This window comes from Pleurodeles waltl, chromosome 5, assembly GCF_031143425.1.
Source record: "Pleurodeles waltl isolate 20211129_DDA chromosome 5, aPleWal1.hap1.20221129, whole genome shotgun sequence".
Lineage (NCBI taxonomy): Eukaryota > Metazoa > Chordata > Amphibia > Caudata > Salamandridae > Pleurodeles > Pleurodeles waltl.
Window position 1 is genome coordinate 1,471,852,064 of NC_090444.1, and position 19,140 is coordinate 1,471,871,203.

The 19,140-nt window shown below is 44.9% G+C and overlaps 1 protein-coding gene across 1 annotated transcript in view; it reads left to right on the forward strand.

Moving 5' to 3' along the window:
* Positions 1 to 18,431, forward strand: part of LGSN (lengsin, lens protein with glutamine synthetase domain) — a 217,141-nt gene extending 198,710 nt beyond the window's left edge. The window contains exon 4 of the mRNA XM_069235746.1: positions 14,883 to 18,431. Coding sequence (XP_069091847.1) covers positions 14,883 to 16,073 — 1,191 coding nt within the window. The 3' untranslated portion in view covers positions 16,074 to 18,431. The remainder of the gene's footprint in view (positions 1 to 14,882) is intronic.
* The last annotated feature ends 709 nt before the right edge of the window (positions 18,432 to 19,140 follow it).

Below are 19,140 nucleotides of genomic sequence, written 5' to 3' on the forward strand. Positions count from 1 at the left end.
GGCAGAAGCAGCACTGCAGGAAACCTCCACAAAGCACAGGCAGGGCAGCACTTCTTCCTTAGCTATCAGCTCTTCTCCATGCAGTGGTTCCTCTTGGTTCCAGAAGTGTTTCTAAAGTCTGTAGATTTGGGTGCCCTTCTTATACCCATTTTAGTCTTTGAAGTCACCTTTCTTCAAAGGGGACTCACACCTACTTGTGAAATCCTGCCTTGCCCAGGCAAGGCCTCAGACACACACCAGGGGGTTGGAGTCTGCATTGTCAGAGGCAGGCACAGTCCTTTCAGATGAGAGTGACCACTCCACCCCTCCCTCCTAGCAGAGATGGCTAACCAGGAAATGCAGGTTACACCCCAGCTCCCTTTGTGTCACTGTCTAGTGTGAGGTGAAAAACAACCCAACTGTCAAACTGACCCAGACAGGGAATCCACAAACAAGGCAGAGTCACAGAATGGTTTAAGCAAGGAAATGCTCACTTTCCAAAAGTGGCATTTTCAAACGCACAATCTTAAAATCAACTTTACTAAAAGATGTATTTTTAAATTGTGAGTTCAGGGACCCCAAACTCCACATGTCGATCTACTCTCTAGGGGAATCTACACTTTAATCATATTTAAAGGTAGCCCCCATATTATCCTATGAGAGAGACAGGCCTTGCAACAGTGAAAAACGAAGTTGGCAGTATTTCACTGTCAGGACATATAAACCACCTTACTATATGTCCTACCTTATCCATACACTGCACCCTGCCCTTGGGGCTATCTAGGGCCTACCTTAGGGGTGCCTTACATGTAAGAAAAGGGAAGGTTTAGGCCTGGCAAGTAGGTACACTTGCCAATTCGAATTTACAGTGTAAAAATACACACACAGACACTGCAGTGGCAGGTCTGAGACATGATTACAGGGTTACTTGTGTGGGTGGCACAACCAGTGCTGCAGGCCCGCTAGTAACATTTGATTTACAGGCCCTGGGCACCTCTGGTGCGCTTTACTAGGGACGTAACAGTAAAAAAAATATGCCAATCATGGAGAACCAATTACATACACATTTTGTAAAGGAGCACTTGCACTTTAGCACTGGTTAGCAGTGGTAAAGTGCCCAGAGTAACAAAAACAGTAAAATCAGAGTCCAGCATACATCAACAACCTGGGGAACAGAGGCAAAAAGTTAAGGGAGACCACGCCAAGGATGAAAAGTCTAACAGTTACCAATAGCTATGTGTGGAGTAATACACCTACTGTGCTTAAACCTACACCTACTACATGTAACAATCAGAACTTGGGGCCTGATTCACAAACTGCACTTTGTATTACGTGTTGTAGTACTATAATTGTACTGCAAAACATATTAAAACGTGCTTTTCACAAACTGCAGTTAGTTTACTACTTTTAGGTATTCACAAACTGTTCTTTTCTAGTAACATACACTTTTCTAGTAACCTACACTTTTGTAGTAAGTCCCTACCTCCATTATTAATGGAAGGGTGCTGTAGTACCAGTGGCTGACCATGTACAGTATTGAACGTACTACAAAAGTGCAATTTGTGAACACCAAAATGTAGTAAACTTCCTCAAAAGTGTAAAATTACTCAAAAGTGTCTCTTACCTTTGTTAATCAGGACCAGTGTAAATGAGCGAAACATGCAGTTTTTGAGAGAAATGTTTCTCTCATGGTTACCCTAGAAACACATTTATGTAGCAAGACCTATTGCTTCCTCTCTCTCCTTTCTGTCACATGTCTGCCCTTTTTCAGATACTACACAGTGTACATTCTTGAGCCACACCCGCAGGGCACACCAGTATCTCCACATAACATCTGCGTGGAGGTCCAAAAGGGCCTCTTGACTTTGTCAAATGGCAAGTGGACTTCATTAGGCTAGTGGTCTCAAAAGGTTTCTTCAGCTTGCAGCGCTATAGGTATGGGGTAACACTTAGCTGTCCCAAATCGTGCTCCTGTCAATCTGACAAGAAATCCCCAAGAAGTGTATTGTAATGTATTGTATTGTAATAGTATTTATATAGTGCTTACTACCCCTGACGCTTACTACCCCTGACGAGGCGTAGAAGCGCTTTTCTGTGAGAATTTGCCACCCCAAGAGGCCTGGAAAGCTGGTCAGCACTAGGAGGATCTCTGTATCTGATCCAGACTCAAGGCCCTCAACATCCTAAGGAGTTCCACCTGGCCCGCACCAAACACCAGCCCTCGCTCAGCCCACTGAAGAGGAGGGTTTTGGAAAAGGCCAACCTGGACATCAGATCCAGCCTGATGTCCAGGAGCAGCGATATGGTGGTAAGTTCATCTCCTTTCCCTAACCAAGCATTAGTGCATGATTGTTATTCTCTCTAATGTGTAACAGTAAACCAGTAGCATCCAAGTGGTCCATTGGATACCATCTCTTCTCCTTGCTGTGGATGTCTTCATGATTCAGTCAATGGCTGACAAGAAGAAAAATGGTGAGAGCTAGCAACCTTTTTGGACTCTGATTCTCACTTGGACACCTTGGGCGCAGCTTCACGAATTGGACTTTGCAGATGACCTCGTCCTACTTTCCCATACCCATCTGCAGATGCAAGAGAAGACCGACAATGTTGCAGCCACATCAGCACAACATGGGCTCAATATCCACAGGGGAAAAAAGAAGATTCTGATTCTAACGTGGCCAGCACGACTGCAGTCACTCCTGCAGGCAATGTACTATAAGAGGTTGAGGACTTTACCTACCTGGGCAGTGTCATAGACCAGCAGGATGGCAGAGACGCTGATGTCAAAGTATGAATCAGCAAAGCAAAGGCTGCTTTCATTCAGCTAAAGTAGATCTGAAGCTCAAAGGACCTAACAATGCAAACCAAAATAAGTATTTTTAGCACCAACGTCAAATCAGTCATTCTGTACGGAGGAGAAACTTGGAGGTCAACAGTGACCACCACCAACAAAGTCCAGACCTTCATCAACACCTGTCTGAGGAAAAACCTCCAAATCTATTGGTCTAACACAATCAGCAACAACAACCTATGGCAGCAGACTTTCCAACTTCCTACGCATGAAGAAGCCCTGAAAAGACACTTGGGCTGGACAGATCACACACTCCACAAGCCCTCATTAAATACCACCAGGCAAACCCTGACCTGGAACCCTCAAGGGAAAAAGAAAGAGGAATTTCAATAAACACTTGGCACCAAGACCTGAAGGCTGACTGCAAGGAGATGGGTTACACCTGTAGTCAGATTGAAAGAAAAGCCTAGGACCGAGATGGCTGGAGAGTCCTGGTTCATGGCCTACACCCCAGGAGGAGTAGTTGGCATAAGTAAATAAGTAAGTAAACCTGTTGTGTATCTATGTTGTCATTTGTTTTACATCAAACATTCAGATAGAGGTGATACATTCATATATCCTTACATGAATAGTTTAGGTTAATGAAATAATTTGTGCATAAAAAGTGCAAAATGAAAGTGACACATGGCTTGTGTATGTGGAAAATTCAAAGTTTCCACCTTTTCATAATAAGCTGTTGATGCCGAAGAAAGATATGTGTTTATGATGGTCTAGATTGTTCACTACACTTCTGACTTCTGTGTTAATGAGTCATGTGTAGGAAAGTACCATCTTGCCTGGCATGTTACCCACATTTTTACTTGTATGTATGATTGTTTTTTCCTCTGTCACTGGGATCCTGCTAGCCAGGACCCCAGTGCTCATAAAGTGTGCCCTGTATGTGTTCCCTGTGTGGTGCCTAACTGTATCACTGAGGCTCTGCTAACCAGAACCTCAGTGTTTATGGTCTCTCTGCTTTTAAAATTGTCACTGCAGGCTAGTGACTAATTTTACCAATTCTGATTGGCACACTGGAACACCCTTATAATTCCCTAGTATATGGTACCTAGGTACCCAGGGTATTGGGGTTCCAGGAGATCCCTATGAGCTGCAGCATTTATTTTGCCACCCATAGGGAGCTCAGACAATTCCTACATAGGACTGCCACTGCAGCCTGAGTGAAATAACGTCTACGTTATTTCACAGCCATTTTACACTGCACTTAAGTAACTTATAAGTCACCTATATGTCTAATCCTCACTTAGTGAAGGTTAGGTGCAAAGTTACTTAGTGTGAGGGCACCCTGGCACTAGCCAAGGTGCCCCCACATTGTTCAGGGCAAATTCCCCAGACTTTGTGAGTGCGGGGACACCATTACATGTGTGAACTACATATAGGTCAATACCTATGTGTAGCGTCACAATGGTAACTCCGAACATGGCCATGTAACATGTCTAGGATCATGGAATTGTTACCCCAATACTATTCTGGTATTGGGGGGACAATTTAATGCATCACCAGGGCTCCAGCATGGACCCCGGGTACTGCCAAACTAGCTCTCTGGGGTTTTCTCTGCAGCTACCGCTGCTGCCAACCCTCAGACAGATTTCTGCCCTCCTGGGGTCTGGGCAGCCCAGTCCCAGGAAGGCAGAACAAAGGATTTCCTCTGAGAGAGGGTGTTATACCCTCTCCCTTTGGAAATAGGTGTTAAGGGCTGGGGAGGAGTAGCCTCCCCCAGCCTCTGGAAATGCTTTGAAGGGCATAGATGGTGCCCTCCTTGCATAAGCCAGTCTACACCGGTTCAGGGAGCCCCCAGCCCCTGCTCTGACGCGAAACTAGACAAAGGAAAGGGGAGTGACCACTCCCCTGTCCATCACCGCCCAGGGTTGGTGCCCAGAGCTCCTCCAGTGTGTCCCAGTACTCTGCCACCTTGAATGCAGAGGTGTGAGGGCACAATGGAGACCTCTGAGTGGCCAGTGCCAGCAGGTGACGTCAGAGACCCCTCCTGATAGGCTCTTACCTGGTTAGGTAGCCAATCCTCCTCTGTGGGCTATTTGGGGTCTCTCCTGTGGGTTTCTCACCAGACAACGAATGCAAGAGCTCACCAGAGTTCCTCTGCACTTCTCTCTTCAACTTCTGCCAAGGATCGACCGCTGTCTGCTCCAGGACACCTGCAAAACCGCAGCAAAGAAGACTACCAGCAACATTGTAGTGCCTCATCCTGCCAGATTTCTCAACTGTTTCCTGGTGGTGCATGCTCTGAGGGTTGTCTGCCTTCACCCTGCACTGGAAGCCAAGAAGAAATCTCCTGTGGGTCGACGGAATCTTCCCCCTGCTAACGCAGGCACCAAAATTCTGCATCAACGGTTCTCTGTGTCCCCTCTCATCTTGACAAGCATGGCCCCTGGAACACAGGACCTGGATCCAAGTGTCCCCAACAGTCCAGTGGCCCTTCTGTCCAAATTTGGTGGAGGTAAGTCCTTGCCTCCCCAAGCCTGACAGTAATCCTGTGTACTGCGTGAACTGCAGCTGCTAGGGCTTCTGTGCACTTTTGCAAGACTTCCTTCGTACAAAGCACAACCCAGGTCCCCAGCACTCCGTCCTGCATTACCCAACTCGCTGAGTTGGACTCCGACTTCGTGGGAACCTCTTTTGTTGTGCTGAGAGACTGCCTTGCTCAGATCTTCTGAATGCCTATTCAGGTGCTTCTGCAGGTGCTGCCTGCTTCTGCATGGGTTCTCTCTTTTGCTGAGTGCCCCTCTGTCTCCTCCTCCAAGGGGCGACCTCCTGGTCCTTCCTGGGCCCTGGCAGCACCCAAACCTTCCACCACGACTCTTCCAGTTAGCAAGGCTTGTTTGTGGTCTTTCTGCGTGGAAACAACTCTGTGTCCTCCAGCACGCAGAGGGACATCTTCTGACCAAAGGAGAAGTTCCTGGCACCTTCTGTTGTTGCAGAATCTTTGGCTTCTTCCACCCAGAGGCAGCCCTTTTGCACCTTCACCCGGGGTTTAGTGGGCTCCTGCCCCCCCTGGACACTTGCGTGACTCTTGGACTTGGTCCCCTTCCTTTGCAGGTCCTCATATCCAGGAATCCATATTCAGTGCTTTGCAGTCAGTTGTTGTCTTTGCAGAATCCCCTAGCTCGACTTTACTGTCTTTCTGGGGTAGTAGGGTAACTTTACTCCTACTTTTCAGAGTCTTGGGGTTTGGTATCTTGGACACCCTTAGTGTTTTCTTACACTCCTAGTGACCCTCTACACACTACACTAGGCCTGGGGTCCATTTGTGGTTCACATTCCACTTTTGGTTTGTGTTGCCCCTAGGCCTGTTGTCTCCTATTGCATTCTATTGTGTTCTACAGTGCTTGCACCACTTTCCTAAGTGTTTTACTTACCTGATTTTGGTTTGTGTGTATATTTTGTGTATTTTACTTACCTCCTAAGGGAGTAAATACTCTGAGATACTTTTATTTTTAGTAACTCTGAGTATTGTGTTTTCTTATGATATAGTGCTATATGATATAAGTGGTATAGTAGGAGCTTTGCATGTCTCTTAGCTCAGCCTAAGCTGCTCTGCTATAGCTACCTCTATCAGCCTAAGCTGGTAGAACACTACTAATCTACTAATAAGGGATAACTGGACCTGGCACAAGGTGTAAGTACCATTAGGTACCCACTATAAGCCAGGCCAGCCTCCTACATCATGTGAGACATTAAACTCCTGGTCAGTATCTGCTGCACTCCCCAGCTCCTCTGGCTGCTGCCTCTGCCTTTTGCTGGGATGAACTGAGAGTCTCTCGACTCTTAGTTCGAGGCCCTCCTCCACCCGCAGGCTCATCCCTGCGCCTCATCCCTGGTGGTCTAGTGGCCATATCAAGTAAGTATTTTTTTCTCTCTGTCACTCTTTCACTCTTGCTTTTTCTGCCTTTTCTCTTTTTCTCTCATTATTCCTTTATTCCTTTTCCTTTCTCCCCTCTTTCCTCTGCCCCCTGTCTCCCGCGAAGCACCTTTCCCGCCCTCCCGCCTTCCAGCTGACCACTCCACCCGCCCTCCTCCCCTTCTTAATGGTGGCCTCAGCACTGTGAGAGAGCAAATGTACTGACCTCCTGGTCAGCGTCTATGCCTCCCAGCTCCTCTGGCTGCTGCTGCGCCTGTCTCTGCCTTTTGCTGGGACAAACTGAGAATCTCCTGACTCCCAGTTCAAGGCCCTCCTCCACCCGCAGGCTCATCCTTGCGCCTCAACCCTGGTGTTCTAGTGACCATCTCCAATAAGTATTTCTTTCTCTCTTCACTCTCTCACTCTTGCTTTTTTTTCCTTTTTCTCTTTTTTTATCTCATTTTTCCTTTATTCCTTTTTCCTTTCTACCCTCTTTCCTCTGCCTTCTCTACCCACGAAGCACCTTTCCCACCTTCCCACCTCTCAGCAGACTGCTTCCCCCACCCCCCACCCCTTAATGGCAGCTGCAACGCTGTGAGAGGGCAACTGCACTGACCTCCTGGTAAGCATCTGCTGCCCTCCCCAGCTCCTCTGGCTGCTGTCTCTGCCTTTTGCTGGGTCGAACTGAGAGTCTCCTGACTCTCAGTTCGAGGCCCTCCTCCACCCGCAGGCTTGTCCCTGTGCCTCATCTCTTGTGGCCTAGTGGCCATTTCAAGTACTTCTTTCTCTCTGTAACTCTTTCACTCTTGCTTTTTCTGCCATTTTCTCTTTTTCCCCCTTGTTTTCCCTTTATTCCTTTTTCCTTTCTTCCCTCTTTCCTCTGCCCCTCCTCCCAGTGCGAAGCACCTTTCTCGCCCTACCGCCTCCCAGCTGACCGCTCCCTCTGCCCCCTCCCCTTCTTATTGGCGGCCCGTGCGGCGTGCATTCCGAAGTTTCACCAAAGGCAAGCCTGTCTACACCTGACTGCGCCTGGACCACACCCAGCACCAGGAACCCTGGATCTCCATTAAACCACCGCCGAGACTGCCTCCATTACGACTCTGAGACACTCCTCTCCCTCAACACTGGACGTCTCAGCAACTGCTGCACCATCTCCCCCAAGGGCACCCATGGACCTTTTACCTGCAGGAACTGACACTTCAGTGACAGCCTCAACAAGCTGAAGGGACTCCCTGCACACAAAGATACCAACAACCTCCATGACACCATCAACTGCCTGCTCCTGAACATCTGCTCCCTTACAAACATGCCACTAAACTCTGTGGCTTGATCAACACCGCCCGACCGGACATCGCCTTCCTTACCAAGACCTGGACCAACCCCACCTCAGGTCCAGACATCGCCTCCGCCATTCCCGACAGTTGTATCATCCTAAGGAGGGACTGGCCCTCCCGTCCCGGCGGAGGACTTGCCATCATACACAAGTCCTCACTACGTGTCAAGGCCATCCCAGAACAACACTGCACCACCATGGAACACCTTCACTTCCTGGTCCACTCCAACCACAGCTCCTGGTGTACAGGCCACCCGGCCCCCACCCAGCTGTCATAGATGACGTCGTAGACATTGATACCCCCCAGGCCCTTTCATCAGTCGACTACCTCCTGCTCTGAGACCTGAATTTCCACCTCGAGAACCCCACCAACCCAAACACCAACGCTCTACTCGACAACCTCACCACCCTCAGCCTCAGATAGTTGGTCTCCACTCCCACACACCACAGAACACACACTGGAACCCATTTTCACCTCAAGCAACCAGATCACCATCGAGACCATCTCCACCCCAGACTGGACCAACCAACACTGCATACTCTTCACAATCACTGCACCCAGCAGCTGCACCCGCACCTCCAGGACTGCCCACAGGAAATGGAACAAAATCACCAATGAGCAACTCACCTCATTGCTTGCCAAATCCCTCCCTCCGATGACGCCAACACAGCAGCGTGCAATCTCAACGCATGGATCACCAAATGCGCCGACACTCTAGCCCCTCTCCAGCTGACATCGGCCAAACAAGTACCTAAGAAAGCCAGCTGGTTCATTACCGAACTCCAAGAATCAAAGCGTGCCTGCAGACGTTTAGTAAAAAAATGGAGGAACAGCCAAACCAGCGAAGACCTCGCCTCATTCAGAGCTGCAGCCGCTGCCCACTGATCAAGAACGCAAGGAAGGACGCACTCCGGGAGCGCATCAACGAGTTCACAGATCCCCCACCAAAGCCATAAGCTCCCCCGTCACAGGACCTCTGCTACAAACTCGCCTCCTTTTCCCACCACAAGATCCAGGACATCTTCAACAGCTTCTGCCTGGAAAATCCTGGCACCGGAACCTGTGACCGACCCATCCCTCCTCAGAACCCATTTAGACCATCTACAGCTTGTCCACGCTCACCACAGAGGAAAAAGTCAACATCATGAACAGCACCCACTCCAGAGCCCCCTTGGGCCCCTGGCTGCACCACATATACATCAGAGCCAGTGCATCTATTGCCCCAAGCTCTGGAATACAATCAACTGCTCCATCAACACGGGCACCTTCCCTGAGGACTGGAAAGATGCTGAAACCTTTAGTCGACCCACCAGAACTAAAGAATTTCCGGCCCTTCTCGGGGCAACCCCACCCCGCCAAAGTACTGGAGAAAGCAATCAATGCACAACTACAGAATTTAATTGAGGCCAACAACTCCCTGGACAACTCCCAGTCTGGCTTTCGCAGAAACCACAGCATGGAGGCAGCCCTCCTCGCAGCCACTGACGACATCAGATTACATCTAGACTGCAGCCACACCGCAGCACTCATACTCCTCGACCTCTCAGCAGCATTCGACACGGTCTCCCACAGCACTCTGCACACCAGACTCCATGACATAGGAATCCGCGGAAGAGCCCTGGAATGGATCCACTCCTCCTCTCCGGTAGGACGCAGAGGGTCAGACTCCCACCCTATACTTCCAGACCCACAGGAGTGAACTGCGGAGTCCCCCAAGGATCCTCACTGAGTCCCACACTGTTTAACGTATACATGGCCCCTTTCGTTGCTATTGTCAGAAGGTACGGTATGAACATCCTGTCATATGCCGATGACACACAACTCATCATTTACCTCACCGAAGACTAAAAGGAACTTCCACTTAGGAATGGAAGCCATCACGACCTGAATGAGAGAAAGCTGCCTCAAGCTCAGCTCTGACAAGACTGAGCTCATTATCTTCCGAAATGGCACCTTAGCTTGGGACGACTCCTGGTGACCCTCATCCCTCAACGCTCCCCCTGCACTGACTGAGCCCACCCGCAACACAGGAATCATCCTCAATTCCTCCCTATCCTTGACCTGCCAGGTAAACTCCATTGCTTCCTCCTGCTGGCACACACTCCACAAACTTCAGAAGATCTTCAGATGGATCCCAGCAGACTGTCGCCGGATAGTCACCCACACCTTAGTCACTAGCAAGCTCGACTACCGCAATGACCTCTATTCCGGCACCTCAACTAGGAACATCAAAAAACTACAACTCATCCAGAATACCCCGCCAGACTCATTCTGGACCTCCCTTGCCGATGACATATCTCCCAACACCTGAGGACCCTCCACTGGCTACGGGTCGAGAAGCAAATCACCTTCAAGCTTCTCACCCACACATTCTAGGCCATACACAATGCAGGACCAGCCTACCTGAACCACCATGTCTCCTTCCACACCCCGCCAGATCCCTCCACTCCACCCAGATGGCCCTGGCCAACATCCCTCGCATCTGCAAAACCACCCCCGGAGGACGATCCTTCACCTACACTGCAGCTAAGAGCTGAACAACCTCCCCCTGCACCTCAGAAATAGCCCGTCGCTCATCATCTTCAGGAAGAACCTCAAGACGTGGCTCTTCAAATGAAGCCCCTCCCCTGCCCCCCAGAGCCTTGAGACCCTCACGGGTGAGTAGCCGCGCTTTACAAATACTGATTGATTGATTGATTGATTCACCTTAGTGATGTTTGAAACTAGCATACTGTTGTATAGTGTTCAAGACAGATGTGTATAACAAACATTAGTACTCTATTATTTCTGTTTTAACAGCAGGCAGCCCCCAGACAGGAGAATACAGAAGGTCATAGGGCAAGAAGAAGGACTTTTCTGTAATGTGGGCACTAAACACCAGTACCTTTTTGGAGGAGTAGGAGAAGTAAGAGGAGGATGAGAGTAAAAAGATGAGGCAGAGTTAAAAAAAAGGTGGACTGCTTGTTCTCTGCAAATGAGGCAGTGCTCCATGGAGGCACTCAAGAGCATCACACAACTGTCTTAAGGATGTGGTAACAAATGAGGAAGAGGTGGTAAAGCTGAACATCACCACATGTAAAGTGGACAGTGGGGAATGCCATGAAGACCTGATGGTGTCTAGGGATCAGAACACTGGTAGAGTACAGTCTGAGCCATCTTCTTCACTTCTCCTGCAAGCACTCCCTGCCCATCAGATGACCAGCCTCTTAGGTACACTATACCCCATGCACCAGTTGATAACTGGGCAGAATACCAGTCTGCAGGCTACTGAAAATACCTTTACAGACGTGCCAGTTGCACTGATTTCGTTCCACTGTTTTGTCACCTCTTGGACTATCTTTGTGTCATCTTGAAGGCCCTACAAACCCCCTTCCAGTTGTCTATGTGAGTTCTACTACCAGCTCAATCTCTGCCCTAGGCTGCCCTACTGTGTGATCTCCCTCAGGAGGTGATGGTCTCACTGTCCCTTTGGAAAAGTTATGAGGTAGTGATCTGGTTAAAGATATCATCACACTAAAACGTTCTGGTTAAAGATCTCATCATACTAAAAGATAGATGGCAGGGAACTTTGTTCCTCAACACAAAACAGCTAGGAAAGAACAATATCTGAACTGAGTGAGTGAGTATATATTGATTTGAATTCCTTTTTTCATAACAGTATTGATTTGTCTTGTTGACTTTGGTTCCTTTTTGGCATTTGCATTGGAACTCTGTTTTTTTAGATTTTGTTTTCAGCTGGCACATTGTTTCCAACATTCATCAACTCTAATTAGAAGTTATTTCTCTGCATTTGGCCAGTATTTATGTTCCTTTTATTCAGCTCTTTTGAGTTGTACATACCTAGACCCATAAATCCACAGACCATTCTCATTTGTTTTATCCCTCTCATACCCTAATGCCTTATTAGTCTGGATGTTATAGTATTTGACTTGAAATTTGGTTTTCTGTTGCTTGTGTTGATCCTGTGTGAGAATCCTTTTTGATATTAGTGCAGTAGCAGTATAGCATGCTATTTTCCTTGGGTCTGCACATACATTGCACACAAATTAGCATGGGACTCCGATCTTTTGATGTTGGTGAACCTGTGCACAACAGATGAGTTTTTTTTTATTTAGCTATGTGCTCATATTTGTATTCTGTCTGAAAGTGGTGGCAGGTAATATTTCGCATTTAAATGCAGGTGAAATGTTTATATAATTAAGAGGGACCAAGAATGTGTGCTTGTATGTGAGGATAGTGCAAGCACATGTTCTGTCATATTTGCTAAAGGTGATGGACTCTATCATCTATATCTCGGAGGAGGGATGATCCATGCACTTCCAATATGTCCTGCTAGAGCTGGCTCATAAACTACAGGAGCTAGTTATGGCTCTTCATGGCAGTGGGCTGGCACAGCAATTAAAGGGTGGGAGTGACCTATTGCTTACCAAAGTTGGAGTTTGGTCTTGTGGATCCATCTGTAAAATGGGGGATGGAGGAACCTTAATCCTGTGTAACTAGGACAAACATTACTGAAGGCTCTTGTGGCGCTTGTGCCTTTGAACTTGCAATCACTAAGGGTGCCCGATGAGGGAATCTCACAACCAACAGTGATGTGGTAGTAGGTGGGTCATTCTGCATAGGGACATGGGCTGCTCATCCTCTGCAATATTGTGTGGTGCTATGATGGGGGTCAGTAGGAGCAGGAAGTTGCCATTCAGAACTGAAAATTGCCATACCCTTGTGCATAGAGTATCATCCATCTCCTGCTGTTTCCCTGGGTCTCTGAATTAGAAAATAGTACTTGCTGGGTCCTGAAATTGTGGAAGAATGCAGATGTGAACAAAGCCATGCAGACATACATGACATGGTGTGGCTTGGGTTGTGTGTGTGAGTCAGTGACAGAGAAAGTTACCAACTAAAATATGAATTGTTAGCTTCATGGTTCTGGCAATTGGCCCAGGGACTTTAGACAGTAACCTGCCTTACCTGCCAGTGCCTGCATGTTCTGTGAGTGAATGGTCCCATGATGTCAGGTGCTCTCTAACAGTGATGGATGAGGGTTGGGGATGGATACACTTTGTCTGGAGCATCTGACAAAGGCATGTAAAAAAGTAGATGAGTAGGAGTCCTGAACCATCCTAAATAATTGACTTTAGTGTGAGGACATATCCTGAAACATGCTTGTAGTTGTCATGCAAGAGCTGCCCAACAGCTTGCCTGCACATAAGTGTGTTGGCTATTGTGAGTTGAAATTGTAGTGAGTGAGATGACACACTGTTATTGGGGCTCTTTTGCTTCAAATGTGCCTGACTGAAGGATGATAGTCAGTTGATGCAGTGGGTTTCCTGATGTAAACTAGTGGGAGGGTCATAGTGTTGTGACCAGGAGATATTGGGCGACTGTTCCTGTGAACAAAAATATACGGAAATGTGAGACAAGACTAGTAAACATATTGGTAACGGAGTAGCAGCATGTACATAGAGATAGGCCATGTACCTGCCTGCCTGCCACATAGAGACCTATTGCTTATGGTGCAAGTTGCATAACAGTAGACAATTAGGTGAAATGACACGTTCCAGTTCAACAGCTCATACAGTGACATCAGAAGGCATGATAGGTACAGAATCCTCGACCTTGTATGTATACTTTATGAAGTATCCACATTCTTTGACATATTCAAGGAATTACTGGCTTTTGAATGACAATTTCACACTGACTTTGGGAACTAATCATTTGGCCTCACAAGCACTGCAGTGGCTACCAATAGCTAGTTATATCTCCTTCAAGCCATAATGTATCATGCATGTAGCAATCAACGGAGTGGTCCCCAATTTCTTTAACAAAAATTGAAGTGGCTGCATAGTTGATTGATTGAATCTATTTATGTGAAAAGTGAGTGTAACCTATAAAGCCATCTTAATGCTTGTAGAACAAATTATTTCAAAAACTAGAAAACCAAAAACTCTGTAAGAGCTATCCTACACCCTACACACCAGATGACTTTCAAGTCAACAAAGTTGCATTGGCAGCTCATTCAAGAGTTTGCGATCTACGAATCTTAAGGAACTACCAGTACTTGTGAAGAAAGAATGAGTTAACTCAAGGTCCTACATGGGTAGAGCTACTTCATTAAACATAGCTGTAAAGACTGTAGAACACTGATTATGTGTTTAACTGGCAGTCAGTGTAAAGGTTGGCAAACATTTAAATGTTGATCAAATTTCCTACTCCAACAAATTTATGTATGACAATGTTTTGAATACTTTGTAGATGAGATAGCCTTTTTCTAATGCAGACTGTTGCAATAATCAATTCATGGTGATACGCAGGTAATAACATCCTTCTGTAGTTCGCTAGACAGGAACTGAATTTGTTTTACCTAGCATTATGGTGTGTAAAGTGTTTTATTTAGGTGTTAATTGATTCAGTTGATTTTGGTGCATCATCACTTTAGTTAATGACATAGGGCGAATGGGCAATGCATTAAACACTTACCAGTAATCTTTCTCATAATTTTACGTTCCCTCCTTAATTTACCAGGTGTTTGTTTACTCAATTATGTGTTGGGTTCCTAGTTGACAACAGGATATATGCCTCCAGGAAGATTAGGAGTGTATTTGGACCTCTACAATATATATATTTTTAATGGTTTATGTGATTGCTTGTCTTAAAGAGAATGTTAAATCTTGCTATTGAAAGGCCTGCGATGAGGAAGTAGATTTCAGAGTAATGAAGTTTACTGGTAAGTAATCAAGCCATAAGCATCCTTTAACAAAGGAGACTCTGATTGTGATGAAGTATTAGTATTCAGTTAAAATAGTACAGAGTGATGGCCCACTATCAAATATTCATCTGCATTCATTACTTTTTATGCTCTGTTTAGGAAAAAGCAATTCATGGGATTTTCATGCCTCGAAGTTATCTGGAACTGACCTTGAATCCCAAGGATAATGAAGTTGACTACATCAGTGCAACAAACTATAACAGTGATATTGTCCTGGTACCTGATTTGTCAACTTTCAGAGTGATCCCATGGGCTGAGAAAATGGCTAGAATCATATGTGATTCCTACTCCATCACTGGTAACCCTCTTTTGACCTCACCACGGCACATCGTCAAGCGGCAGCTGAACCAACTTCAGGAAAGCGAGTTATCACTATACTCTGCCTTCACTTACGAATTCTGCATTTATGGTGTTGCTGAGGTTATAAATTCCAAAACCATTTTCTTACCCGCTGCTACTTTATTAAATGATCATGACCAACCTTTTATCCAGCAGCTAATTGATGGCATGTATCACATTGGTGCTAACATTGAGAGTTTTTCTTCCTCAACTGGACCAGGCCAGGTGGAAATCTCTTTTAGACCAGAGTTTGGCTTACGAGTGGCAGATAACGCCTTCAGTTTCAGGACTGGTGTTAAAGAGTTGGCCAAGAAAAATGGTTACATTGCAAGTTTTTTTACTGAGACGGGGTTCTTCAATTCTGGCATTCTGTCACACAGCCTGTGGGACAGAAGTGGAAGGAGAAACCTATTCCACAGTGGGACCCTACAGCTGACAGACATTGGAAAGAATTGGCTGTCTGGATTATTACTGCATTCACCAGCCTTAAGTTGTTTGGTGGCTCCTGGTGTCAGTTGCCGAAAGCGTTTTTCCAAAGATGGAAAGGAGTCCCATGAGGTTGCACATGTAACTTGGGGAACCAACGACAACAGCTCTTCATACAACATCAAATTTCATGGATCTAATGGCCCTCATATAGAAAATAATCTGGGTTCGGCAACAGCTAACCCTTATTTGGTTCTTGCTGCTACCATTGCTGCAGGGTTGGATGGAATTAGAAAAGGGCTTAATGCCTTTGACTCTGCAAGCCATGCCTCAACACTGGAGATGAAATCTCCTACAGTTCCTTTGAGTCTTGAAGATGCTCTCGTTGCTCTAAAGGAAGATACTTGTTTAAAAGAAGCTTTGGGTGAGGGTTTTATCAGCTACTTTGTTGCCATGAAGCAGTATGAATTGGAGACTGAGGAATCAGACACAGAAAGGAATAAGTTTCTTGAGTATTTCATTTAGTTTTAACAATTCTCATTTTTTTAAAATAGTTTTTCAATTGAAAAATATTGAGCAAATACCATCACATTTTTATTCAAAATGTTTGCCATGTCAGAACACCACGTTGGTTTGACTAATGCTTTTTGAAGTGAAGTCCCACAAACAATACATAAATAAAAGGTAAAATTAAAATTGCATACCTTGTAATAAGGCAGATGTGATTTCACTCACATTTGTGGCAATGTGTCTGCCACACATCTCTGGTCCCCACTCAGAGTTTTTCTACAGGTATCAAGAGCACGGCTCACTAATAAGGGTATGCCATGTAAATAATATCACATTGGAAATATGCAACTGCACTGTGCTGGGCAATGTTAAGTAATCTGTATCTCTTTAGCCCCTATGACAATATTTCTTATTATTCTTCCAGCATTAAAGATATATGCTCATTTGGTAACAGAGATCCTGAGAGAGGCCAAATATTAGCCTAAAACTCGCTCAACACCTTCAAACTTAACACATTCTGTTACCAATTTTAAATACCCCTAAAGCGTTTAGTAAAACTGGACCCCTTTAATTAACATTGCTGTAAGACCAATTACTTTGACCTAATCGTAGGCATAAAACTTGATGTTTAACTATAGAGGCAAGACCACAGCCGCCTGTCTGTATAAGCCGATTTTCGTAATCACGTTTCACAGTATATTGACCACATTGTCTATTGAGAAATCTTATATGACAGCACAAAATATAAGAGACAGGGATCTCATGGGTTTCTATTTTTCGCATTCCTGAATGTATAAATGTTTTATTCACAAAGTTTTCCGTGTGTGGGTCAGACACTGCACATGCAAAACAAACAGTTAATTCACAAGTCAGTTCCGGCATGTGGCCTTTTCCCTTAAGCCTTCGGAACAGAAATTCTGCCACGTCTGACGTTGCTCCAGCATTCATAGATGGCATCCATAACAATCTTCGGGGTATTCTTCAGGGCATGCCAATGGTGAGATTAGGGAATGCAGTGCATATGAGGTGAATGACTACACTTTAGTACTTTATGGACATTCACAAAAATATGTAACTTTTCCTCACAATTATTGGGCTTTCGAAGTTACACTTCAATGAATCAAGCGTAAATAGTGCACAAAGTGAGGAAAGTGAATGGGGCAGCCATCTTTTTCTTCAGTGTATGTAGGAAGGGAACTAGAAGCGTGTTTTTTCCCGTATGAAAACAAGCAATAACGCAGATTGACTGTAGTTTAAAGATTCGTTTAGGAGGAACTGATTTACACCAGAAAGTTCAGTAAATCTTAGGTTCATAGATCTATGCATCCAGCTAACTACTCTTATTGAGAATCAGGCCAACTTGTTTATTGTCCGTCATGGCTACTGAGGCACTTCATTATGAGTGGCTTGGTAAATGAGCTTGATTTTCCGCATACCCAGAGGTACTGCTACCGCGGGTGCTGGTAACTCCGTGTTGCAGCAAAATCCAGTTCATTGCAATTTGGACCCTGAGGGTACACTAAGAAATGAAGAGCTACCTGGTGACTCAGTAATTCTGGGTCCAATCCTCGTTTGTGGCCGGGCTTCCATCCTGCGTTTAGCTGCTGAAATCTCTGGATGAAAATGAAGATATTTGAGGTGTTTCAACGGATATAATTCCAATGGGGCTGGTAACAGTGCTTAATTTGAGCCAGTGGTTTCCAGCGCGGAGCACCAGCACTTATTTTTGAGAGCCGGCACTTAGGCCCATAGTTATACTTTTTTAGCACCGCATTTGCATCACTTTTTTACCTAAAATCAGCGCAAACTTCCAAAATACAATGAATTGGTATTTACCTTTTATGTATGCAAATCATGTATCTGAACGGTTTTAGTTCAAAGTATGGTCTGCAAAGAAAAAACACTATACAACAAAATCTGAGCCATAGAGATATGCAGTTATAGCATACATGTCAAACAATATTTCATTCAAATTATACGAAAATAGATAAATCAGTGAAGTCCCTTATTTTCCAGATTTAAACATAGACATTTTCAAACATGCGACTTTGGAGGCCGAGTTAATTTTGAAAATGGTAGGTTAAGTTTAGAAATATAGTATTCATTATATTAGCAGAATTGCATATTTATTTTGTTTTATTGATGTGTGTGGTGTTTAAAAAACTGTTTCTGCAATAAAGCATAAGAGAAACATTTGCATGAAGAGTGGATAAATATCTTGCCAAAAATGCTAATTTAAATAAAAAAATGTCTTTTTGTGCAATGTTTATAAACGTTACTTTGAGATGTCTTAAAGAATTGAATTACATGACACATGCCTATGTAAATCACTGAAGATTAAAAAACAATAAAGGCATACACGATGTTCATGATTTGTTGCTAAATATAGTTTTTATTTAGACGTTTTATTTATATGCTTGCCTTAGATTTTTATCACCTACGATAAAATATATAATGGATATGTATGCCTTTTTAAACAAGCACTAAAGACTCCAAGTGTATTGTTTTTATGGTAAGATTTTGTTTCATTTTGTTCCAGTAAGAGGAAAGGGCGTTGCCCACAGTGGTGATAGTGTGTCTTCTTTGCCCATTCTAATATCCTGTCTTCCAAATACTTGTATTCTGTGAATTCCAGCTAAACCAATTTTAAATTTGTCTCCACATCGTGATATTCTGTCTTCAGGTACTATGCTCAAGTATTTGAGGTGCTGTTAGTCTTTTGTAAGTAAAGACAAAGAGGATCATTTAGGAACAATAGACTGGAATGCAACTGTTAACTAAGATAAAGCAAATCCCCTAGTATTTAATTTTTGTTAATTGGAAAAATAACACAAAGGTGTGCAGAACAAACAGCAAAACTCCCAGTGATCAAGTTAGATTAGCAAAGATGTTTACCAAATTCATTTTGAATATACTGAGATACTGGTAAATAAAAATAAGTTGTATTGCTAAAGGAGATTCAATCTTGATGACAGGGCCATCTTAAGGATTTTTGGTGCCCAGAGGAAGATTTTGGGGTCCCCTGTTTGGAATAGCTTTATATTTTTACCACCCATTTTCATCTAATGTAAGGCCTCATAAT